The sequence below is a fragment of the Podarcis pityusensis genome (assembly GCF_964106645.2).
Source record: "Podarcis pityusensis genome assembly, chromosome: 7".
NCBI lineage: Eukaryota > Metazoa > Chordata > Lepidosauria > Squamata > Lacertidae > Podarcis > Podarcis pityusensis.
In genome coordinates this window covers 24616318-24641536 of record NC_138031.1, presented here as the reverse complement: position 1 = coordinate 24641536, position 25219 = coordinate 24616318, and the positions used below count along the sequence as shown (strand labels likewise).

The 25219-nt window shown below is 41.8% G+C and overlaps 1 protein-coding gene and 1 long non-coding RNA gene across 3 annotated transcripts in view; one reads left to right on the top strand and one right to left on the bottom strand.

Moving 5' to 3' along the window:
* LOC308481510 overlaps positions 1-16999 on the bottom strand; it is a 351692-nt gene extending 334693 nt beyond the window's left edge. Inside the window, exon 1 of the long non-coding RNA XR_013988725.1 lies at positions 16956-16999. This is a non-coding gene — a long non-coding RNA (uncharacterized lncRNA). The remainder of the gene's footprint in view (positions 1-16955) is intronic.
* On the top strand, positions 1442-25219 carry MTDH (metadherin). Of its 2 annotated transcripts, none has more exons than XM_081013865.1 (13): positions 1442-2104; positions 10070-10174; positions 11096-11180; positions 11992-12168; positions 12418-12486; positions 13259-13477; positions 14493-14579; positions 15002-15100; positions 17432-17559; positions 17835-17954; positions 18282-18398; positions 22388-22544; positions 23474-25219. In XM_081013865.1, the coding sequence occupies exons 1-13, from the start codon at positions 1661-1663 to the stop codon at positions 23542-23544; spliced, it is 1878 nt and encodes a 625-aa protein (XP_080869991.1). In that variant the 5' UTR covers positions 1442-1660; the 3' UTR covers positions 23545-25219. The 2 variants fall into 2 exon arrangements, with proteins under 2 accessions (XP_080869991.1, XP_080869992.1); XM_081013866.1 differs by having other exon boundaries at positions 1445-2104; positions 13259-13504.

Here is a 25219-nt window from a genome sequence, read left to right as displayed (position 1 = left end):
GCTTCAAGATGTAGACAAGGTGCTTGGCTTGGTCAGGGTGACCACTTGCACTTTGGAACCTTGCCCCTCTTGGCTGATAAAAACTAGCAGGGAGGGGACAGCTGGCTGGGCCATGGAGAGGATTAATGCCTCCTTTCCAGAGGGGGTGGAAGGAAGCAGCGGTAAAACTACAGTACTCCTCAAGAAACTCACTGCTGTAATTTAAGGCTCAGGTAGCCTCAGTGGCACAGAGTGCCTTCCATAAGCTTCAGCTGGTGGCCCAGCTGTGCTCCAACCTGGACATGAATAGCCTAAATATTTAGGTCTGACTTACATAAACCCACTTACAGTGGTACCTCGGGTTACAGAAGCTTCAGGTTACAGACTCCGTTGGACCAGAAATAGTACCGCGTGTTAAGAACTTTGCTTCAGGATGAGAACAGAAATCGTGCTCCGGCGGTGCGGCAGCAGCAGGAGGCCCCATTAGCTAAAGTGGTGCTTCAGGATAAGTACAGTTTCAGGTTAAGAACAGACCTCGGAACAAATTAAGTTCTTAACCCGAGGTACCACTGTATTTTGTAGCCCTTGCAATACGCCGCAATACATGAATTGAATTGACTGAAATACTTTATTGTCACTTGTACAACTTGTATACAGTGAGATTACAAGAGCACCCCCCACTCAGCTCTCTTAGTCTTAATTCCCCTCGTTTACTGATGCACAGAGGGGTAATTAAGAGGGGTACCTGTCTGCCTATACTTAAAAATTATTGTAACTAAAAAACAAAAACAAAAAAACCCCATTACAACCAACCTTCTTGCAAAGTAGAGCTCGCAAAAGGCTGGAGCATGCCTGTAATGCAAGCAAGAGATGTTCAGTGGGGCGTATTCTCAGGCGTATGAGATGGCAGCCCTGCAGCCAATCCTAATCCTGGCTACTCAGAAGTAAATCCTATTAAATTCACTGGGTCTTACTTCTGCCTGCATGGCTGCCAGCCATACCCTTTCCCAGGATACTCCATTCCATCTATTATTATTATTATTATTATTATTAATTAAATTGCTTCAAAAAAAGAAGCCTCCACGCTCTCCCCCTCCCCTCGCCTCAAAGCTCTGACGGGGCAGGTCGAGGGCGGCACCGGCGGCTCCTCCCCCTCCCCGCCCCTCCCTCGGCGAGGAAATCACTGCCACGTCGAGATTACTTGCTTACAAGTCCCTCTCACTGCCCAATCCCGCGCCAGGAGTGACGCCCACTTTAGGAACCGCCCACTTGCGCCGACTACGTAACAACAGTAAGGGATGGGCAGATGGGAGAAAGAAGGACCCGTCGCCAGTCGAGTGGGCGGGGCGCCGAGCGCACGTAGACGCTGAGTCGCGAGCGCGCAGGCGCAAGCGGCGCTTCCCAGCCAACGGCTCCTTGAGCTCCACGTGACCCCTTTCCGTCACCGCCGCCCCGTGCGCGCTCGCCCGCCCGAACGCTGCGGCCGCCGACGTTCGGCGGCGGAGGGGTGACGTTGCGCTCTTGGGCCGAATCAAGTCAGTCAGCGGCGCAACCGCCGCCTCTCTCGCTCCTCCGGCTCGGCGACGGGAGACCCGAAGGGCTTTCGGCTTCTCGGAGGGTGAGCGATGCGCTCGGCGTGAGGCGAGTTTCTGCTCTTGTCGCGGTCCCCGCTGCTCCAGCCATGGCTTCGCCGAGCTGGCAAGAGGCTGTGGCCCAGCAGGCCGAGGAGGTGTCGGCCCGGCTTCGGGATGCGCTGTCGGCCGGCGTGGGCCTGCTCCGCACCGAGCTGGGCCTGGAGCTGCCGCCGGGCCTGGAGCCGCAGCGCCTGCCCACCTGGCTGGTGCTGCTCTCCACGTCCGTCCTGGCGCTGCTGCTCCTGCTGGCGCTCCTGTGGGCCGCGGCCTGCGCCCGGGCGGGGGATGCTCGCAGGAAGAACCGCCTCAGGAGAACCGCCGAGGACGACGACGAAGAGGACGAGGAAGAAGTGGCGGCGACGCGGGGCCTGACAGCAGCAGCAGCAGGAGGAGGCCCTCCTCACAAGGGGGTCCCTGGGACGATGCTCCTGCTGAAGGGAGACGAGCAGAAGAAGAGAAATAAAAAGAGGCCGCTGGAGAAAACGGGCAGGGTGAGTGGAAACACGGTGGGAAAAGAGAACATTTGCATGAGTGGCTATTGGTGGAATAGAGGGAGTTTCAATGTCTTGACCCAACACCATAAAAAAACTGTAGCGCTTCTGGTTCTGCTTCACACATTCAGCATATCACAACGGTGTTCGTGTATGTGTTTAATTGAAAGCGCTAGTGGCCAATGCTGCACCTGATGTTGCATTTCTAAATATGTTCTTTTTTCTCCTCATTTCCCCTCCCCCCATTTCTTTTTTCCTGTTTTTCCAAGTACTGTCTGAAGCAGAGAACTGCAGCTGCAGTTTTACATGAATTTTGCGCCTTGAGGTTTTTCTTATCAAGGATGTAACGTCTACAAGCACCTGTGAGCACGAACAGTCAATTTACAGGTTCTAGCTGATGGCAAGACAGTTTGCACCAGCTCTCTTCTTACCAGTGAACATATACGTACTGCAGTATGGGTGATTTTCTCATTTGAGGATCCACGTGACTTCCCCTACACACAGTGTGTTGAATAGTTGACCTTTAGGACTTAAGCATAAAACTTTCTAACTTTATCTCATTTGGTGTAGATAAGTCTGTTAATAATAATATGTTCTAATCCTAGGTATACATTGGACTCAGCCTTGATCAACCTGGTAGAATGGGTTGTATAGTCACTCTTATTCACACAGCTCTCATGGTCAAAGTAGTTAAAAAGTGGCTATTCTCCCTCTTTCTGAGTGGTCTGGGAGTAGACGGACAAGGAAGATTATTCTAGATTTGGAGACTGAATATTAAAAAGCAAATTAACGTGGAAGTGAACTGGCCTGGAAATTTCCTGCCCTTGGTGCTTTCTAGAAAGAAGTGACATCTAAGCATTTTAGGTTGTTTTCAGACATGTGCAAAATGCTTGTCTAAAAGTTTGATACTAGCTCCTATAAATCTGAGGGTTTCTGTTCAACAGCATCCTATATCCTAGATTGTGTCACATCTCATTTTTAGTTGTTGAGAGTGGTACAATTTTAGGCAAGATAAATAGTAATACTGTGTAAACTTGAAATCAACTGAAGCCTCTGTTTGTGATACATTGGCAGTATTTTAAGATGATATTGACAGTTTTCAATGAGCTAAAATGGTGTTCATGTTAAACTTGTTGCTGTTGACAGAGCTAATAAACAGGGCAAGATAAGCAGAGTGTTCAAATATGGCACCCAAATTTCTCCCCGCTTTTAAAGTGTGGTAGTGATGGATTTTTTAAAGCAATGCATTGAATTGCTAATGAGGGGGGAAGCCAGTCCAGCAAAATTTGTGGGGCTGATGGTTTGAGGAGCAATTAGCGTAAAAACAGGTGAATTCCGTGTTCTTGAGAACTGTTTGTTGGAACCGCACTTTAGCATCTTTAGGGTGTTCCTGATTCCATCTTCATCTTGGTGCTCAGGTGAAATCTGACAGGGTCCATCCTTTTCAGCTTTTTCCCCTTCTGGAGACCTAGCTTGTGACTGGTAACTCCACACACTGCAATATGCCTTATGCAGTGCTGTCTTTAAACTGTTTTGTGCCTTCAGAGCCATAAACTGTCCAGAATATATTGGACCATCTTATTATCTTTCCCGTGGGTTTGATCGTAACTAGACCTCTGTGAACAGAAAAGCTCCTTCCACTCATGGAGCAGAAGGAACTGGATTCCAGTTTTTGCCAATCACTCCTTCGCCACTTATACTGCCCCACCCTCGAGCAGGTTTTCAAGGGACTGCAATCTCACGAAGGCTAAAATGTAGTAGGGCCAGTTTTGAAATGATAATTTCGAAAGATGGTTAGAGCTTTGTGGCAAATAGTATTTTATTTTATCAAGTTCTGCCCATAATTCCTATGCAGGTAGATTGGGATAGTTTTTAAACTTTGTCAGATGGGTGTGCTCACCCTCAAGAAACCCAGAACCTGCTCTCGGTTCTGCCCACACATATAATTATCGGTCACTATGACAATGTGATCACTCAGTTCTCTGGAATCCATCATCAGCCTCTGATACTGCTGGTCAGTCTGCATGCACATGTACACAGTCTAATGTTAATTCAGGCAAGTCCTTTGCTCATTTAGGATTTCCCATTGAAAATAATGTGGTGGGGCATCCAGACTAAACAATCTTCCATTCAGACAGCTTTGATTGTAATTTGCAATACTTTACCAATTAGGACTCTTCTGGGCACAGTCATTTGCATGTAAGAGAGCATTCCTCACTGAAGCCCACCACCAGTCATATCTTTGCTGTGAAGTTTCAATTTCCCTCAATGCCTGTGTGGTGCTGGCTCCTGACTGTCACTTATTTCAAGCTAGAGTGTTGTGTGCTGTTGAAAGAGAGCTACTCGAGAATTCAGCAGACCCCAGACTGGAAGGAATGAAGCAGCAGCAGGTATCCAAGCAAGGGAAAAATTCTTTCTTCATTCTTGCTTTTACAGTCCTTCTCGAGGGAAAAGTTATAGGAGAAAAGGCTTCTCCTGCTGTAGCTGTCCCTGCCTTTTATTCTTTTTCAAACTCTAGGAAGGGAAAGTCGTTTTCCTAGTTTTATAAAAACACCCTTTTTCAATGAAGAGTTAAAGAATGGCTGGTTTGCTGCTGTAGCTGTGTACTTTTTACTGAGAGAAGAAAAAAAGCTTTTGCAACTATTTTAGAGGTGTGCTTTCCCTGCTCTCCCTCAGTTATTTCCTTGGACATATTGACAGCAGAAACCTCTAGTTGCTCAGTGCATAGCCCATGAGGTTGAGAAGCATGAGATGGGAATTGAATCCCACCAGCGGGTAGATGATGATAATAATAATAATAATAATAATAATAATAATAAATTTTATTTATATCCCGCCCTCCCCAGCCGAAGCCGGGCTCAGGGCGGCTAACAACATTACCTTTTGCTCTCATTTACCTTTTGAATATCTGGCCAAAAAAAACCAGTGCATCTGTTTTGGTAATTTCATTTAGTAGTTAACCCGTAACCAAGGTTCACAACAAACAAACAAATTAATATTAATAATCCAATAAAACAACCATATAATATCAGAGAGCCACATCATTCTCATGACATGGCCAAAAGAAGGAGCTCCTAGGACTTGCACACACACTGCAAAACGCCACAGCAGCAAAAAGGAATCAGACATACCTTGGAGTATTTGTCTCTCTCTTGCACCAGCCTCAACACCCAGTTATAGATGCCAATAACATAAGAGCTGCTGAAGGAATCCTAGCTGCATGGAACAACAGGAGGCAGGATTCCAGGTTTAGAATCCAGGTTATTATCCCACACTAAAGCAAGGGGAGGAGCTTTAGACATCCAAGCACACCTCAGTCAATCAACACGTGTAATGCAAGAACCAATACTTAGGCTTCTGCATGGGCCAACACCCCTGCTATTTTGCTTGACAGGCTGACCCTTCTTAGTAGCATCCCAACATGCCTTTTTGTCCCTGTCCTGTCCTAACCATAAAGTGTACTTGATTAGTAGACTGTGGAGGAGCCGTTGCCTCAAAGCCTGTCAAGTTCCCTGAGGCCAGCTGAAGCCAGATTATTTTAGGGTTGAGGAGAAGATCCATATCTCCTATTCCCCAACAACTAAAAAGCAATGTGTGTGGCAAAGTCATAGGCTTTTGTTGATTAGCATCCATGGTGGAGAAGATTTTGAAAGGGAAAGTTTGAAGTATTTCTTATAAACCACTCAGGGATATAACAATAAAACATAAAACACCATTAAAATGATACAAGAATCATTAAAGTGACAGGCTAAACAGCTGTCATTGAAACTAGTTTCCAGCTACCAGAGATTCCCCTTGTGCTAAATCCTGTAGCTCTTTAGCCATCAGATCTCAAGTAAGGGATGACTTTGTAACAGTCAGGCCCTCTCCTGCATTCGAGCTCCCCTAACTTCTTTCCCATTCCATGGCCACTTTTGTATCAGCAGCACAGCCTTGTGCCCCCCCGCCCCGTGCATTGCAGGGGGTTGGACTAGATTACCCTTGGGACCCTTTCCAAGTTCCAAGTTCTAACTGTACAATTCTATGATTATGCCTCAGATTTTAGCATCGTTTGCTGCAGGACAGGCATGTGACTATGACAGGAGATGTAATCCCATAGTGTATAATGTGATTGCTTTATGCTGTGGTGTTGGCAAGAATTGGGCTGCCATAGTCAGATCGCTTGATGTTTCTCCTCTCCCTACTGCTGTAGTACTACAGTGGTGCCCCGCAAGACGAATGCCTCGCAAGACGAAAAACTCGCTAGACGAAAGAGTTTTCCGTTTTTTGAGTTGTTCCGCAAGACAGATTTCCCTATGGGCTTGCTTCGCAAGACGAAACGTCTTGCGAGTTTGTTTCCTTTTTCTTAAAGCCGCTAAGCTGCTAATAGCCGTGCTTCGCAAGACGAAAAAACCGCAAGATGAAGAGACTCGCGGAACGGATTAATTTTGTCTTGCGAGGCACCACTGTATGTGCAAGAGAGAAGATCAAGTTTTCAAAGCCTGGTTGTTGAGCCATGTTCTTTTTTGGTATTTTTGACTATCCCAGTTGAGGGATTTCATCACTTTCCATAGGGTTATTTATTTCAGTTGCTATTACCAGCTTCTGGACAGAGAAGCAGAAAATCTGCTAAACTTGAACTAAACTATGTGTTTTGCCTGAGAAATCGTGTCAAGGCTGTTGGGAGTATATCATAATATGTATAAAGGTTAGATTCTTTACCCCATTTCAATCAAGGATTGGATGTAATTGTAGAAGGGAGTATTCTGCAACTGCAGCCTTTTCCAGCCGCTCATGTTGTAAAATGAGAATTTGACACGAACTCAAACTACTGTAGTTATATTTAGAAATTGGTTTCATGACACTACTAACTTCGGGTTCCTATGTTTGAAAATAAAGCATTTATAATAAAGTTTTAGGCATGTCTCAAATATTTTCAAGGTTTTTTGTAGGAAACACTAGAACTTTTTTCCTGTAAAAATGAAAGTCACTTTAGTGCTCTGGATTTTAAATATAACCTTATCCAACTTTTACTCTTAAAGTCGTAATATTTGATGAATAAAAACTATGCCATCCAAGTGGCTCCAGGGCATGTCAAATAATGCACATTAGCTATTAAAGTGTTTATTTGAAAGTTGTTCTTTTTTTTTGTAAATTTGTAAAATGTTGCTCCAAAATACTCTAACTGGAGATATCTTACTAGTGAGCTTCATCTTTGTTTTGTTGTGAATTGTGACTCTGTGTGTGTCAGATACAGAAAGTAGGCATTAATTTGAGGGGATGTGTCTCAAAATATCGGAAGTTTTGCAGTAATCCTGTAGTGATGTCTGCCTGGAAAATACACTAATTCTTCACACAGGGAATTGAAGGCGAAACACATAGGCCTGATTCAAATGTCACATTCTGAACCTCCAAACCATGGTTTGGATAATAGGAAATGAACTTGAGTGCACTCTACCTTTTTGATAACGATTTTCCTTCATCTGAACTAAGCCATTATAATGTCTTCCCTTTCTCTTAATCCTAGGGCTCTCTGCTCTGAGGCAGAAGAGTAGGTGCTATTTCAAATTCTTTCAACTTTCAATTTTTTGAGCAGTTTATTTGGGTTTCTAAAGCAGGATGGGGAACTACTGGTCTGTGGGTCAGAATTGGCCCATGGTACACATACAGTCCCATTTGGCCCACAGCCTCTTTTCTTTGGCCTCCATTTAAGCCAGCTTAATTATGATCCATAAAAGTGGAGTTGCCAAAGAAGCAGGGCACATGAAGCGTTTTGGGGGTTGTCAGTGTGAAGGGAGTGCAGAGGTCAAGTTTCTCAAAAGGCTTCAGTGAAAGGCTTAAGCACCACCTGGATCTTTTTCCATTGAAATCAGTGAGATTCACTGGATCATACCCATTGTTATTGCAGAGACTAATTTTAGTTGTAGATGAGATGATGCCTCAGATTCTTAACTCAACATTCTTATTTCGCTTCTATTCTGCCTTTGGTTCATGTAATTGAAGGCAGTATACCTCTAGGTTTCCAGTGAGTCTTCCCTCCCAACTCCTTGACCAGACAGACCTCCTTAGCTTTGGTACTGTAATATCACTGTTCTTTAACTGCATAATATTTAGGATAGGATTTGCTTTTGTGGCCTTGGACTACATGCAATTGAAAGAAACATCAATATTATTTGAGGCTTGGAAATTAAGCAGTGCCACTCATTTAACTTTTTCCGCTTTTGTGGGTAAGTGAGACTTATTACTAATACTCATTTTATTTTAAAATCAGATATCTGTATTCTTAATAAATAAATCATCTTAAATAGTAATATATACATTTATATGCCCCATTGGTAAGAATACTGAGAAGACAATTTAGCTCTTAATTATAATAAGATTAAGGGGGAAAGGTAGAAATAAGCAAGATTCAAATGAGAGTAGAATTAAAAAAAAACCCCTTCTTTGTTAAATTTGACATCTATCTCAAATTTCATAAAATTGAGAAAGGGTTATAATTAACCCAATAGCTGCTTACTATTCCAAAATTCTATGAATTGTACCTAATCCTATTCATATCTGATTACCTTTTTCCCTTGGTGAACCCAAATAGACAAGTAATTTTACTTGAACAGCTATTCCCCATAATTTGATATACCATTCCTTCAAACTAGGAATTTCTCCTTCCACCATACTCAGCATATAGAATCTGTGCTGCCACTATTGTATGACATGACAAATTCCCCCCCCCTCCGTGCGTACTTTCCAAATATGTAAGCAAAATTATTTGGGGGTCCTTCCAAAGCATATATTTCAAAGTAGAACTTACATCGGGTATTATTTCTTGCCAATATTCTTAGCTTCCAGGTTCTTCCACCAACAGTGTATAAAATTGACTCTAGTTGAACCACAATTCCAACAACTATAATTACTGGTATTAAATGGGTTAAATACCATAATATCCAGAGTTTTTCTGCATTATATATTAAAGTTAACAAAGCAGTATGATTGTATCCCCCCCCCGATATACTTCCAGTTTTCACTTGGAATAAAGATCCCTATCATTATTCCTATCACCTGTATCCATTTTGAAACATAGTCCACCAGGCAGTTTTACCCCATATGTTTAATAATTCAGTAAATTGTTCAGATGTCTCTCATTGTCATAGCCAATTTATTAGAAAATTTCTAATTTGGAAATATTCAATTAGAGCAAGTTCTGTATTTTTTATGCATTCTTGCATCTCATCCTGAGATTTTACTTGATTATGAACAATCCAATCTTTGAATTTCTCAAAGCCTTTTCTCTGCCAATTTGTAAATTGGCTTATGCTTTCATTTTTATTAAGCTGTGGGTGGAATAGCACTGAAGTGTTTGGAGATACCAATGAACACAGTTTGTTTGTAAATTGAGCCCATATTTTCAGTAATACTGGGGAAATACTACTAGCTCCCTTTTCTGTCTTTGCTTTCCATTCATAACAGTGCATTTGGTGGAATTTTAACAAAACCTTGGGCAGTATTCAACAAACTCATCTCATCAGGACAAGGATTTACACTTGCACAATGGATTTTCCCTCTCTTCTCCTCCATTCATGCCCAGTGCCCTCCCCAGATCTGTGCTGGGGAGCCCCTAGAACAGATTGCAGGGGCAGGAGAGGGGGATTCCTGTTTCAAAAGCAGAAATCGTTGCATTAACCAGTTGCGTTACTCAGCACTACTTCAGATACAACCCTTTGTTGTGACTCTATTATGTAACCGTGACCCAGTCAGCAATTCCTATTAAACCACTTTCTTGGTCATATTAAATTGTAGTGAATAGTTGTTAAGTGAAAGTTTTAAGATTCTGTTCTAAACTAGAAGTGAGCAAACAAGTAGTGGGTAGGTAAGTATGTCACATTGGCAGACTTCGGTAGAATTAAACATTTAGACTGAAAAACAGTGAAATACAATGTGTAGGTATGTGAACTCTGTCTAAAATTAATGTGACAATTTTCTGATTTCTAGCTTAATGGTCAACCTGCTCATGAAGTGTCTGAAGAGGAAGTAATACAGACAGTTCGAAGAGACAACCTTAAACAGCAGTCAGAGGCAGAAAAGAAAGCTGAAAAGGTTGGTTATTTGTAAGTGATGGAAAACTGTAGATAATATATATAAGTTGATAGTGTCTAAAGCAAATTTCAGGCAAAGGCTCTACTATTTTGACTTGTCTTGGTAACCAGCCAAAAATCTGTATTTGCCACCAGCAAATAGTCTTGTTGCACCATCCAATCTTTACAATCACTTCGAGCTTTGTGCCTCTGAGATCTAGTCTGACTAGAAGCAAGTCCTGACTTCCATGCTTGGAGAAGGGTGCATACTTCCTTGACCTCATACCAATTTCAGGAAAGCTTATAAAGCAACTCAGTGTAGCATCAGAAGAAATACCTGCCCTCCCAACTCTACCAAAGTATAGGAATTATTACTAGATTAAAAAGAGAAGCAGCCCATTTCTCAACCTCTGGTTCATATCTTAATTTCTTGTGTTTGACATAAAGTCTACATTGTGACTACATTGTTTTTATACGGGCATGCATTTTTTAAAAAATAGCTCCCATGTGCAACCTCAGTATTTGACAATACTGTCAACCATAATCATTGGCATGCTTATTGTTAACAATAGACTCTTTCAGCACAACCATAAATTTGTCTAATTAGAATAGAGATGCACCAAGTTCAATGGGGCTACTAGAAAAGTGGGACAATCCAGGTAAATGGGTTTAGGATAGTAGCCATAATTTGTACGATGTTTTATAAAATACATCTCTGTTTAAGTAATACATTTTAATCAATATTGGCTTTTGTGAAGCTCAAGTTTTTAAAACCTATACTTTTGCTTTGGGGCATTTTTAGATTCCTTATGAAATGCCTGTACTGCAGTGTGAAGCAGTGCGTTTTAAAAAGATTACTACTAAATGTAACATGACTGTGCAACTTCAGGAATTTTGATAGCTTAAATTAATATTGATAGAAAATACTTACTTTTTATTTTAGTCAAAGAAGAATAAGAAGAAACCAAAGGGAGATGCTAAAACAGTTCAGGACCAGTCACGTGTTGATGGAAAGGAAGTTGATGAAGGTACTGAAAAGCATGTATGTTGTTTTTTTTAAAAAAGTGTGTGTGCTCCTTTGGGAGGAAGGGCAAGTTAAAAATTTAATAATAGTGCTATTAATAAAAACATTTTAAGAAATTTGTGGTTCATTCTATTACGGACTTTAAAATGAAACCTGTTTTTAATCTGTTAATAGGTTTGCCTTTGTGGGTCAATTTATCCATATGGAGCAGCAAGCTGCCAGTTCATGTGATTGTAGAATATAATTGTGTTATGATTGCTGCCTAAATTACAGGTTTTATCAAATAATCTGAGGTATCAGACTTGAACTGGCATTGTATTTTCAGTGTTGGGAAGGAGCAAACATTTCAGAATGTGTTTTGGGGTTTGGGTGTGATCACTGCACTTGAGTTGGAGGAAATTCAATAAAAGCAACTTGGGTGTAACTATTAGAATGATTTTCCTCCATAGCTATTAAAAAAAAATGCCCACAAGATTTCAGGACAGCTAGAGTTTGCACCTGCAATGATGACTTTTGAAAGTGGGAAAAGAACAGTTTGAGAGAGCATCAAGCTATATAACTGTATATGGAAGTGAAGCTGGATATTGAGGGAATCTCTCAATATGTATTTAGCAAACAGGGACCTGTGGTAGGCAATAGAAATTATGGTTAAGTGGTCTTTCAAATCAGTTTGTCCGCCATTTGGTGTCTCCCTCACTGAGCAACATCTGACAAGCTTTTGAGGAACACCCAACATTCACTGAAATACAGTTTGAAAACCACTGAGATAGGTTACTTCCTCTGTTTTAACTAATGGCTTTTTATACCTCTTTCAGGCGCTTGGGAAACAAAAATCAGTAACAGAGAGAAACGGCAGCAGCGTAAACGTGACAAGGTACTGACCGATTCTGGGCCAGAATCAAATCTACCAGCTATGGAAAATTCAGTTACAATCTCCACTGAACAGCTAACATCTGCAACATCCCTTTCAGTTGGTACCAGAAAAAGCAAAGGTAGATATGTGACTCTTGCTCTAGTTTTGTTTTTCATTTCTCGTCTTAGGGGGCAGGGCAGCAACACTTAAAGAACAAGAGAAGAATACAGATTACACACTAATAATTGAAACTCTGCTCTGTTGATTTAATTAACGCTTTTAAAAGGTGTTAACTAAAAAACATGGAGCCTAGGATTGCCTATCCATCGGCATAAATAAAAGGATTATAGTAGGATATTTAGTCACTAATGTAGCTTTTCTTAATCAGGTGATCCTGTTCTGAATGCTCAAGTTAGTAATCCTAAATCTGGAAAAGGAGAAATTACACTCCAGCAAGGTAAGGACTGTTTACTGCATATAATAACCTAATTGGAGTTGTGGTACTGCCTAGAATTTTGTGCACTGGTTCACATGGAGCTTTTGCATAGTTATGTGGGGTGTAATGTATTGCATAATTACTAATTTTTTTCCTAACTTAAATTGCATAGTTTCAGCTTCTTCCTTTTTTATAATTCTGCTGTCAGTTACTTTTTACTAACCTGCATTATTAGTAAAAGCCATTAATTTCTCTTAACATAGATGAGGAGAATTCACATCTGGTAATAATAGGAATATGTTGGTGTTGTTGTGATTGTGTTAATTGTGAGGCTTTCAGCCTGATCTTACATCCATTTGCTCAGAATTAAATACAACTGAGTTTTGTGAGACACATTGTCAAGTGTTCACAATTAGTACAGATAGGGAGAAGTGGTTTTTTTGTAGATCTAGTGAAGGCTAAATTTCACCCATTTTTATATAGTTACTGCCCTCTGGATAGTTATGGCAAAAAACTGATAGTGACTGCAACTATGAACAGAGAAACACATGAGTGGTATTCAGTTAAATTAGCCAGCTTTTCCTGAGCAAGAAGTGAAGAAAAAGAAAAGGGCTGGATTAGAAATAAGAGCAGAGTAACAACAGCAAAAAGTTCAATGGAAATGTTAATGTAATCTTGGTATTTTTATGAGCTTCCCTTGGCAGAATATGACTTTTACTTTTTTTTAATCAGGTACATTCATGGTATCAACTAAAACACATGTTACAATTAAGTATATGTTTGTGTTAAAAAGCTCCTTCAGGACTGAGTGAAGGCCCCACAGTAAATGGAGGCAACTGGAACGAAAAGCCTGTAAAGCTTTCTCCTCAGATTGGTGCAAGTGAGGAAAAGTGGAGTTCAGTATCATCTTCTGGTAGCAAAAGGAAGAATGAGACATCAGCGTGGGGAAAAGATGCTGGAGATCATGGAAATGGGAAGGACTGGGGAGTTTCCCTGGTGGGCAGAACCTGGGGTGAGCGCACTTTGTTCCCTGGTATTGGTAAGTGCTTGTTTCTCTAAGAACAAAAACTGTCTTTAAGAAATGGCATTATGTATCTTTAACGTGCTGCCCAACATTCTTCTTTCAGCTCTCATTGTAGCAAAATTCTTTGAGTAATTGATTAGGAAGCTTTAGCCTTTCCTTTTATATGCTGTGGTTAAGGTACAGAGAGCTACTTGTGGTCCATGTGGAGATTAGTGCCACATGGATAGCATTTTAACTTCTTAGCAGCAGATATCCATGCAGGGTATCATTGGAACCCTACTCATCCATCTCTCAGTCAGCTTGGACTTTTAAGAAACAATCTGTATAAATAATCAGTTGTATAAATAATCAGCTTCATTCAGCTTCTGGGGAAAGGGCAGAAGTGTAAAAATATGTAGACAGGGTTGAAAATACTTTTTAATTTAAAGTTTGAAGGATTTCTGTTTCCAGTTCCAGAGTGTATTTCTCTATTCCCAAACTTTAATCTGAAAACTCAAAAGCAAGAGTTAAAATTCAATCCAAATTGTTACTAATAAAATTAAGAGCATATCTGAAAGAATCATCATGTTTTGCTATTACCTGTTGAAGATAAAATTTTAAGATGTAATTATCCACAGCTTACAGTAATACTTGTTTGAAGTACAGCACCAGGTAGCTGATTGATCTAGTAGATCCCTAATTCATTGTTTTGGGGGTTATAAAGGCATAAGGCTTAGGAGAAGAATGATCTTGCAGTCTTTGAATAAGGTGAATTACCGGTATAACTATGACACTTGTGAAATTCCAGGCCATTAGCTTATTTTACTTGTTACAATGAAATGAAACATGGTGGAGTCATGTAACATTGGCTACAATGTTACAAGCTGTTGTATTTGTACAATGAATCTGGAATATTTTGTTCCCTAAAATCATTGGAAAAAGCTAGCCTTGTAAGAGGCTTGTCTTAAGAATGTGTGCCTAATTTTCAGTAGCAAAAATAGGTTATTTTGTATTTTTTCAACAGCCTGGTCTGGAGTGGATGGAAGGATTAATCCTCCTGAACAGAGTTCTACTTCATTCACTTCATTGGGGCTAAATCCTCCAGTTTCTGGTAATATTTTAAAATTGCTCTATAGATTAACTACATGCTTAAGTTATACTCTTCTGAAAACCTCTGGTCATCTATGTTAATTGAAAGAGTTGTTGCATATAAGTTTGGAAAAACATATGTATAAAATGTATATGGTAGTTAATAGGCTGGTTTTCAGAAATGTCAACAATCATTATTGGCTTAGCAGACGCTACTAAAATACTTCATTCTCTGTATTTTCAGAATAGGGTAGGATGTTTGATCGTATGTTTCTCTTTGGGTTTAATCGGTAATATCAGGGACAGCAAAGAAGCAAGCTATTCCATTGCATGTAGAATTCTCAAAATACTAGGCCCTTTTCCATTTGAAATATCTTAGTATGTAGTAACATGCCTATCAGTTCACAAAGCTTATTCTATGTTTGTGTGTTGTCTTCTTTTCAGGAGCCAGCAGTGAATCTGTTCCTCAACCTCCTACTACAGACTTCCAATGGGATTTAAATCGTAATCAGGCGCATATTGATGATGAATGGTCTGGGTTAAGTAAGTTCTTCTTTAAAAACCTTGTACGACTTACACTAGAAAGATTTACATTCATATTCCTAATCATCCATTTGTCTTCTACAAATGGGACCAGGTGTTTATCCACATGCTTTTAACAATGAAGTGTGGTTTTGCTATACCAAAACCTAAGAAATCTATTGTGACATGTATTTTGGGGAGCAGAGTCCGATTTTATTCAATGCATGGAGGTGCCTACTTAGTGGGTAAGTTGAAGTACACCCAAGAGGGGGGGAAATGCTTTTTAAAAATAAAACAAGGGCCAAAAGGCTAAACTGCAAGAGGCTCTCACTCATGAAAGCTTCCACTACAATAAATTAGTCCTGCAAACTATTCATTATCTCTGCTAACATCTGCATGGCTCCTTCCATGGGGTTCGTTTAACTATGTTATCTCAGTGGTAGAGATCTTTTGAGACATTTGTGCAAGCAAACTGACTTCTACTTTAAATAGAGCATCTTTCAGATCAGATTGCAATTTTGCTTCTAAATAGTGTAGATTTTTGTGCCCTGACAAAGCATGATTGATAGACAAAGCTAGTTTCCATTGGTGTTCCCTTGCTTAGAAATGGCCATCTTCCTCCATGTGTCTTCATTTTATTGGTAGAGGTGTATATAGAAAGAAGTACCTTGGCCTATTGGACGAGACAACTGATTCTTCAGACAATTGTCTGGCGTCCATTCCAGCGAACGTCCACAGCAAAACCGGAAGTACCAGAACGGGTTACTTCCAGGTTTGCCGCATGCGCAGAAGCACAAACCGCTCTGTGTGCGTGCTCAGACACGGCGCTTTGCCCTGTATCCGTTTTGGCTAGCTGCCAGGGCTCTGGAATTGATCCCGGTTGCAAAACAAGGTATGACTGTATCTGGAGGGAGGGCTGATAGTCCCTAGCTCTGTAGGGGTCAGAGGCTATCTTAGTGGAGCGAAACTCCTACTGGCTACTTGCTGTACAGTGGTACCTTGGGTTACAGACGCTTCGGGTTACAGACGCTTCAGGTTACATACTCCAATAACCCAGAAATAGTACCTTGGGTTAAGAACTTTGCTTCAGGGTGAGAACAGAAATCATGCGGTGGCCGCAGGAGGAGGCTCCATTAGCTAAAGTGGTACCTCAGGTTAAGAACAGTTTCAGGTTAAGAACGGACCTCCGGAACGAATTAAGTTCTTAACCCAAGGTACCACTGTAACTGCAAATGTCTCCCACTGGGAACAGAAACACAGTCAGTTGACCAGTGACAAGGTCACTGTCTGGAATTACCCATCTTGCATTCTACAGGAACCAGGCAGATGATGCTATTGGTGCTGGAAGAATAGTCCTGGTTAGCAAAACTGCCTTTAAAAAACTGGCTTTTGCTTTTTAATAATTGCTGCTACTTTGATTTATGTGTGTTTAAAAATGGTAATTGTAGTAATTTTAAAGGTAACTTCATTGTTTCACAGCAACTAACTGATATTTTTCAAAGTATCAAATTTAATAGTTATGCTAAAGTATGTTTTCTTTAAAAGGGACGCGGGTGGCGCTGTGGGTAAAACCTCAGTGCCTAGGACTTGCTGATCGTAAGGTTGGCGGTTCAAATCCCCGCGGCGGGGTGAGCTCCCGTCGTTCGGTCCCAGCTCCTGCCCACCTAGCAGTTCGAAAGCACCCCTAAGTGCAAGTAGATAAATAGGTACCGCTTTATAGTGGGAAGGTAAACGGCGTTTCCGTGTGCGGCACTGGTGCTGGCTCACCAGTTGCAGCTTTGTCATGCTGGCCACGTGACCCGGAAGTGTCTTCGGACGGCACCGGCTCCCGGCCTCTTGAGCGAGATGAGCACGCAACCCTAGAGTTGGTCACGACTGGCCCGTACGGGCAGGGGTACCTTTACCTTTACCTTTATGTTTTCTGTAGTAATATAGCAAATATTTTTTAAGAAAATACTTGACTGATATTTGACCAATAATACTTGATGAATAAAGCAAAGTTATGCACTCTAAAAATTGACATACCATATTTTTTGTTCTATAAGACTCACTTTTTCCCTCCTAAAAAGTAAGGGGAAATGTGTGTGCATCTTATGGAGCGAATGCAGGCTGTGCCGCTATCCCAGAAGCCAGAACAGCAAGAGGGTTTGCTGCTTTCGCTGGACAGTGATCCCTCTTGCTGTTCTGGCTTCTGGGATTCAGAATATATTTTTTTATTCTTTTCCTCCTCCAAAAACTAGGTGCATCTTATGGTCTGCGTCTTATAGAGTGAAAAATACGGTAATTAGTGTGTGATTTGAGTCACATGACTTTTACTATACTACTTGAAACTTGTTCCTTCATTATTCACAGATGGCCTATCTTCTGCTGATCCCAGTTCTGACTGGAATGCCCCTGCAGAGGAATGGGGAAACTGGGTAGAAGAAGAAAAGACTCATTGCATTCCACAGCTTGAGGAAGCGCTATCTGAGGCACAAAAGGTATTGGTATGAGATCTGTTGGAAAGCACATGGAATTAGTCTGATCCTAAAAATGCTTCTTAATTTTTAGAAATTTTTTAGAAAAGGTGGACTAATACCATAGACAACTGCTGCTTTCTTGCCATTTTTCTGTGCATTTAATATGCATCCTGATTCTCTGTGTTAAAAACATAACTGAAATGGGTTGGAAAACAGACATAGTTTAATTTCATTTATTGTAAAGAGGCAGCTTATTCTAATGAAACATTTTCTGTTCTTTTTTGTTTTTATATTAGGCTTCAGATGATGAGAAAGAAAAGGCAGAACCAACTCTGCAAAGTACTGCAAGTGGTAAATCAAAGAAGAAGAAAAAGAAAAAGAAGAAGCAGGGAGAAGAGGCTAGCTCTCCTGTACAAGTGAGGCAGAATATTATTATTGCTATTATTATAGATATATTTATACTCTGGTGGTGGTTTTTTACCTGGTGGTGGTTCTGACCAATAGAAAAGAACTGCTAGAATGTAATGAAATTGAAATATTTTCCTATTCTATCATGAAACGCTTTATCAATCTTTTAAGCAGAGAGGAGAAAGTTTAATTGCAACTGATTTTAGATTACAAAATTAGGTATTTAAATTCTTGTTCATTACACTGATTTGATCTTGCAGCAGAATTGATTTTACACAATTAGAAAGAGTGGTTCAAGTTCCTCAGTATCCTTTGTGTTTCTTTTTTCTGGGTAGGATGCTGATGACCTGGAAAGACATGCTGGAGAAGAATTTCCAGAAGATACCTCAAAAGTTCAACAAGAGGAGATAGCTTTCTCTTTAAAGACCATCAGCACCAGTGAACAAGCTGAGGTATAGATAAATAGATCTAGGTGCTCATCAGGCATACTTTCTATACTTAGAATCAACAAAAAAGCACCCATATTTTTGAGGGTCTAAAGGCTGAGGTATAATTTAACTTTATAAACAAAAAAGTATTGTTCCATTTCTCAGGGCCCTTCTACACATGAGCTCCTTATAGATCAGTCTAGACCACAGCATGCCATGAACACAGATCATACCCCTTCCAATCTGTACCCCATCCCGAGAGACGAGGGTACGGTGAGCAAGGATTACTCACCTCCGTCACTGGTGTTGTGCAATGCCAGGTCTATAGGCAACAAAACCGCCACCCTGCGAGATTTCACCTTGAAGGGGGGCGATCTGGCTTGTGTGATGGAGACCTGGGTGCGCAAAGGGGAAACTGTTACCTTACGAGAGATGGCGCCCCCGGGTTTCTCTGTCCTCCACCAGTCGCAGACTGTGGGCCGGGGGGGGGGGAGGCATTATTAATCCGGGAAGATTGTTCTTTGCGGGCTCTACCATCGCCATCGATCCCCGGCATTGAATGTGTTGGCCTAGTGTGGGGCTCCGAGGTGAGCTTGGCTGTCTGGCTGTTGTACCGGCCACCTAGCACACCAGCAGCCACCCTGTCAGGCCTGCTGGAGGCGGTGGCCGGCTGGGCCTTAGAGTTCCCTAACCTATTGGTATTGGGGGACTTCAACATCCATGCTGATGCCACTCCCTCCTCACAAGCTCTGGACCTGGTGTCTTCCATGGCGACACTAGGGCTCTCCCAGTTTGTTTCGGGCCCCACACATCAAGCAGGCCACACGCTGGATTTGATCTTTGGTGTCGGTATAGGTGTGATCATGTTTCCTTCGATGAAGGTGCCATGGTCTGATCACTACACTCTGAAAGCCAGGATTGACATTCCACCCCCACCCTGCTTAGGTGGCGAGCCGATTTGGGCTCGCCCGCAGAGGCTAATGGACCCTGATAGATTCCGTCAAGCCTTGCGGGACCTTTCTCCCCCTGGCGACTCATTGACTGAGCTTGTTGAGGGCTGGAATGCCCAGCTCCTGGCAGCCATCAATGAGATCGCACCTAAGCGCCCTCTGCGACCCCGCAGAAACCGGGCTCCCTGGTTTACCGAGGAGCTCCGGAAAATGAAGCGGGACCTCAGACGGCTAGAGCGAGTATGGCGGGGTGCCCGTGACGGAGCTTCAAGAACATCTTATAGGGTTTTTATGAAAACCTACGAGATGGCAGTGAAGGCCGCTAAGAAGTCCTACTTCTCAGCCTCCATTGCATCCGGTAGCTCTCGCCCGGCGCAATTATTTAGTATAATTCGGTCTTTAACGTCCCTCGAAGGACAGCCAAATTTAAATAACAATTTGACACACAGCTGTGAGGCATTTGCAAGCTTTTTTGCGGAGAAGGTCCTGTTGCTCCGCCATGACCTCCCTGCCAATTTGGATACAATAAAGGAACTGGAGACCCCTCGACTGTCCTCGGGTCCAGTATTGGACCACTTTGACCGGATATCCCCAGCCGATGTGGACAGACTCCTCCGAGCTGGAAAGCCCACCACTTGTCCTCTCAACCCATGCCCGTCTTGGCTGATTAGAGCGTGTCCAGACGAGGTGTGGGGCCCCCTGGGGGATATCATCAATTTGTCCCTTGGCACCGGGACATTCCCAGGGGAACTGAAGGAGGCAGTGGTGCGCCCGCTCTTAAAGAAAACATCATTAGATCCCTTAGATCTATCCAATTACCCCCCGGTTTTGAATCTTCCATTCCTGGGTAAGGTGATAGAGCGGTTGCTGAACAGCTTGGTAGGTTTCTGGATGAAACATCAGCTCTGGATCCATTCCAGTCCGGCTTCCGCGCTGGTCATGGGACCGAGACGGCTCTGGTCGCCCTAACAGATGATCTCCGCAGGCAGCTGGATCGAGGCAGGTCGGGGCTGCTGATTCTTTTAGACCTGTCAGCAGCCTTCGACATGGTCGATCACGAACTCCTGGACCACCGCCTTGCCGACGTGGGGATCCAGGGCACAGTCCTTCAATGGCTGCGCTCGTTTCTCTCTGGTCGGGGACAGAGGGTGGCGCTTGGGGGGGAATTGTCATCGCGCCACTCCTTGGTGTGTGGAGTGCCCCAGGGTGTGATACTCTCCCCGATGCTTTTTAACATCTTTATGCGCCCCCTCGCCCAGCTTGTCCGGAGTTTTGGTCTGGGCTGCCATCAGTATGCTGATGACACCCAACTCTATCTGTTGATGGATGGCCATCCTGACTCGGCCCCAGACACACTGACCAGATGTTTGGAAGCTGTGGCTGGATGGTTACGTGGGAGCCGGTTGAAGTTAAATCCTTCGAAGACAGAGGTCCTCTGGCTGGGACGGGACGATGTGGGATTGAGGGGGCAACTCCCATCTCTTGCGGGGGTGCAATTAGTGCCAGCACCGTCCGTTAAGAGTTTGGGTGTAATCTTCGATACCTCCCTCTCCATGGAGGCGCAGATTGCAGCTATAACAAAGGCGGCATTTTTTCATCTCCGCCAAGCTAAGCAGTTGGTTCCTTACCTCTCTCGCCCTGACCTAGCCACTGTGATCCACGCGACGGTCACCTCCAGACTGGATTATTGTAACTCGCTCTACGTGGGGCTGCCCTTGAGACTGACCCAGAAACTCCAGTGGGTGCAGAATACCGCGGCGAGACTCCTTACGGGGTCTTCGCTGCAAGATCACATTCATCCGGTGCTATACCAGCTGCACTGGCTCCCGGTGGAGTACAGGATCAGGTTTAAGGTGCTGGTTTTAACCTTCAAAGCCCTATACGGCCTAGGACCCTCGTACCTATGGGACCGCCTCTCCTGGTATGCCCCACAGAGGAACTTACGGTCTTCAAATAAAAACATCTTGAAGGTCCCAGGCCACAGAGAGGTTAGGCTGGCCTCAACTAGAGCCAGGGCTTTTTCGGCTGCGGCTCCAATCTGGTGGAACGCTCTGTCACAAGAGACAAGGGCCCTGCAGGACTTGACATATTTCTGCAGGGCCTGCAAGACAGAGCTGTTCCACCAGGCCTTTGGTCAGGGCGCAGCCTGACTCCCTCCTTTGGCAATATTTACGGAACTTTAGTTTATGGTTGCCATCAATTTTGATTTTAATTAATTTTTATAATGTTTTTATAATGTTGCACTATTTTAGTGTTGTTAGCCGCCCTGAGCCCGGCTTCGGCTGGGGAGGGCGGGATATAAATAAAATTTATTATTATTATTTATTATTATCATGTATACAGCAGGAAGAAGTATACATATGCAGAGACATCTGTTTGGCCTCTGTGGGAAAGGGGTTTGGGATTCACCTAACAAGCCCTGTCAGTGGAAACCCTGAACAAGGACTTTTGCTTGTGCAGTGGGGCTTTCCTTCCTCCCCCCCCCCCCCAGCCACCAAAATAGACTCCCAAGAGGGTAAGGAGAATCCCCAAAAGACTTTGTGGGGAAAGGAGACTGGGAATCAGACCATCTGGCAAGTTGCAATGTTTGCGCAGATGGATTGTACGTCACAGTGCAGCATAAAATTCCGCCCATAATCTTTGGACTAGATGGGCCTTTGGTCCAACCCAGAGGGCTGGTCTTATGTTCTTACATTTCTTACTTTGCCATTCTTCCCGAAAGAATATCCTTGCTTATGTTACTAGTTCTGCAGAAATCCCAGAGCTGAATCTCAGTGTCAGGCATCTTCAGTGACAATTTTTTTATTATTTAACAAGACCCAGCTATTTAAATAGTTTTCTAGCCATTATCCAAGGAAATTTACACTAGTTATAGGTCAGTTGTAATTTGTTAGTTTTACACTATTGTGTCTGGAAATGATAGCTTCTCATTCTCCTGTTTTGTCACTTAGCCCAAATGAAACGTTAAAAATGCACTCAAATGTCTCGACATCCTCTGTTATAAACAGTCATAATTAAATGTTGCCAAAAAGTCTGTATTCTAATCTGCAGTTTTTATTTTAGCCTGAGGAGATGCCCTCATTTGCTGTTTCTACTGAGCCATCTGTAACTGTATCAGAGAGTGAATCTGACAAGATAACTTCCCAAGTGCCACAGATGCTACCGGAGACAGAAGTTCCTATTTCTAATGTTAAGCAAAACAGTGTGCCTCCGCCACAGAGTAAGTAATTTCTTCCTCCAGGTGCCTGCTAGACTCAGTGGGAAGTACTCTATTTTCATTCAACCAAATGGTGGTTGTATCAAAACAACCAAGCAGATCTTTTTGCAGATTATGCTTATCCCTCATAGGCATGATTCTGAACATTCAGCATCCATCAGTCCCGTTTTTGAAACCAATGGGATTTGTATGCACTATGAAAACGTGTTATTTACAGATTTATGTGTTTGAGCTGTCAGGAGGCTGGGAAATTGAGGGTCTTCGTTTCTTGATTATTTTCCTGCACCAGTATGTCACAAAATGAAATTGGCATGTGACACTTTGCCTATAACGAACCACATTTGTGAATGGAAATTGACTTCCCATCTGAAACCCTACAGTCAGCGTAGACAGAACTGGGCTAAATGAACTAATGGCTTGACCCAGCATAAGATAATTTCCTGTGTTTATGTAGGAAAATCATACCATACTGAATGTCACCACATCAAAAGCCATACCAAGACAGTTCTCAAGCCGTGACATTACCTAGATCAGGCATAGGCAAACTCAGCCCTCCAGATGTTTTAGGACTACAACTCCCATCATCCTTAGCTAACAGGACCAGTGGTCAGGGGTGATGGGAGTCATAGTTCCAAAACATCCGGAGGGCCGAGTTTGCCTATGCCTGACCTAGATGTAGAGATAGAGATGTTGCCTTAGTGGAATTTCTAATTTTTGCATTTCCTTACCTGAGTAACTCAGTAGAATGAAATGTATGATGTAGAATGAAATGTATGATGAAGAGGTTAAAACAGTTATGATTAAAGCAAGATTTTTGTTATAATATACAATTAGAGGCATGGGAACGTAATAAATATTATTCAAAAAAATGTATGAATGAACTGTACATAAATATAATTGACAGTAAATATTCTTTATTCTTAAACTTGTAGCCAAGTCTGAAGAGAGCTGGGAGTCTCCCAAACAAATTAAAAAGAAGAAAAAGGCCAGAAGGGAAACGTGAATTTTCTGAGATGGACGTGTGTTGCAGAAACACTTGTCGTGAAGATTATGCTGTTTATGCAATAATTTGTGAACCTGTACAGAATTTTATATAAATTTCAACAGATTTTTTTAAAAACAAACTGCTTTGAACACAACCATCTTTAAGAACAGGAACAGAAGGAAAATAAGTTGGTGGCATAATTTAACAGGAAATATGACAATACTGGAAGACACATTGAAGAGTCTATTTCAACATATGGGGAAAGTAATTATAAAAAAAACAACTTGTCTTTACAACAGTGCCCTGTTTACAACAGATTATCTCTATTTTACGTCCATTGGAGAAAAAGGATTGGTCTTAAAATTTCCTAAATCATCTGTAAAACAGTGTCACTCTGAGTAGTGTCCATTCTGAATTTCTTAATGCCTAAATCAAAGAACTGGTTAAATCTGCCATATCTTTCTAATACTTAATGGAATGTGCTAATTATAAAGTTAATTATAAGTACAGAGAGCCTGGAGTCATAAATGCTTGCTCTTGAATAGTCCCCCTGACTTAAAGGAAATATTTCAAAATAAGTGGGAAAATTATGACTAGAACCATTCAGTAAAGTCATTTCTGTAGCATAAGAAATGTGGTTAAGAATGCAAAACTTGCAGAAACTGTTATGAATTAAGAAACTGAGAAAATTGGTCAAAACTTGAGCATGGTTCATGAAGTTGCTTCTGATTAGTCTTCTACTTGAATTACTCAAATAATATATTTTTAAGAAGGGGCTGTATGCTCCAAATCAGTCGTGTTTTATTCCTTTTTAAGGTAATAGGTTAGTTGTTGCCCTTAAAATTTTATTCACATTAATTTTGAAGTTGTATTTCATGTCTCTTCCATGTCCCATTTTTATTTTTATTAAATGTAATTTTAAAGAAAACTTCCATAAACTATTCAGAGATGTGGTTGAGAATGAAAGAGGGAAATAATGACTTCAGACAGCTTTAATTGATCTTGAGACCACCTGTATCAGGAAGTGCTTTTTTACTGCCTTAACCTATGTAGAATCTGCATCTAGAGTTCTTAAATGGGATTAGTGTGTTTTGTATTTTTTAAAAAATCATGCAAATATAGCAATTGTAAAACCAACTTTCCTCTTGGAATTATTGATTAAAACGGGAGTTGAGCTGCATCATTTCAGGCACTGTGTAATTACATCACATCCAGCAGGCAGGTATCTATCTATGAATAGTGCATGCTCAGCCATGTACACTGTATATAGCCTTTACAAAATGTTTGTGTGTGTTTTAAAGGACCATAATTAACATAACTTGGTGAGCATCTATTAAAGAAAAGCAATGATTATTTGATGTGATTGGCTTAGGTTTTTCATGTGGCAGAGAAATTGTAACAGCTGTAACCGATGGTACTTACTGACTCCCCCATAATGTTTCATTGTCTAAATCAGAAAATTTGGTAAAAATTTAACTTGCAATGCAAGAACAATTAAAGCAACAAACTGGATTTAGTTGTATTGAAGACAAGCCTTATTAATTGATAGTGTTCCTAATAAACGAATACTAATGTCCACAGGTATTAACTCCTGTTACAGGAACATGTCAGATGTTTACATGTTCAGATGTTTTGTTTAATTCAGTGACATTTCTAAATCAATTTTGTTAAAATAAATTGAGCAAATTGATAA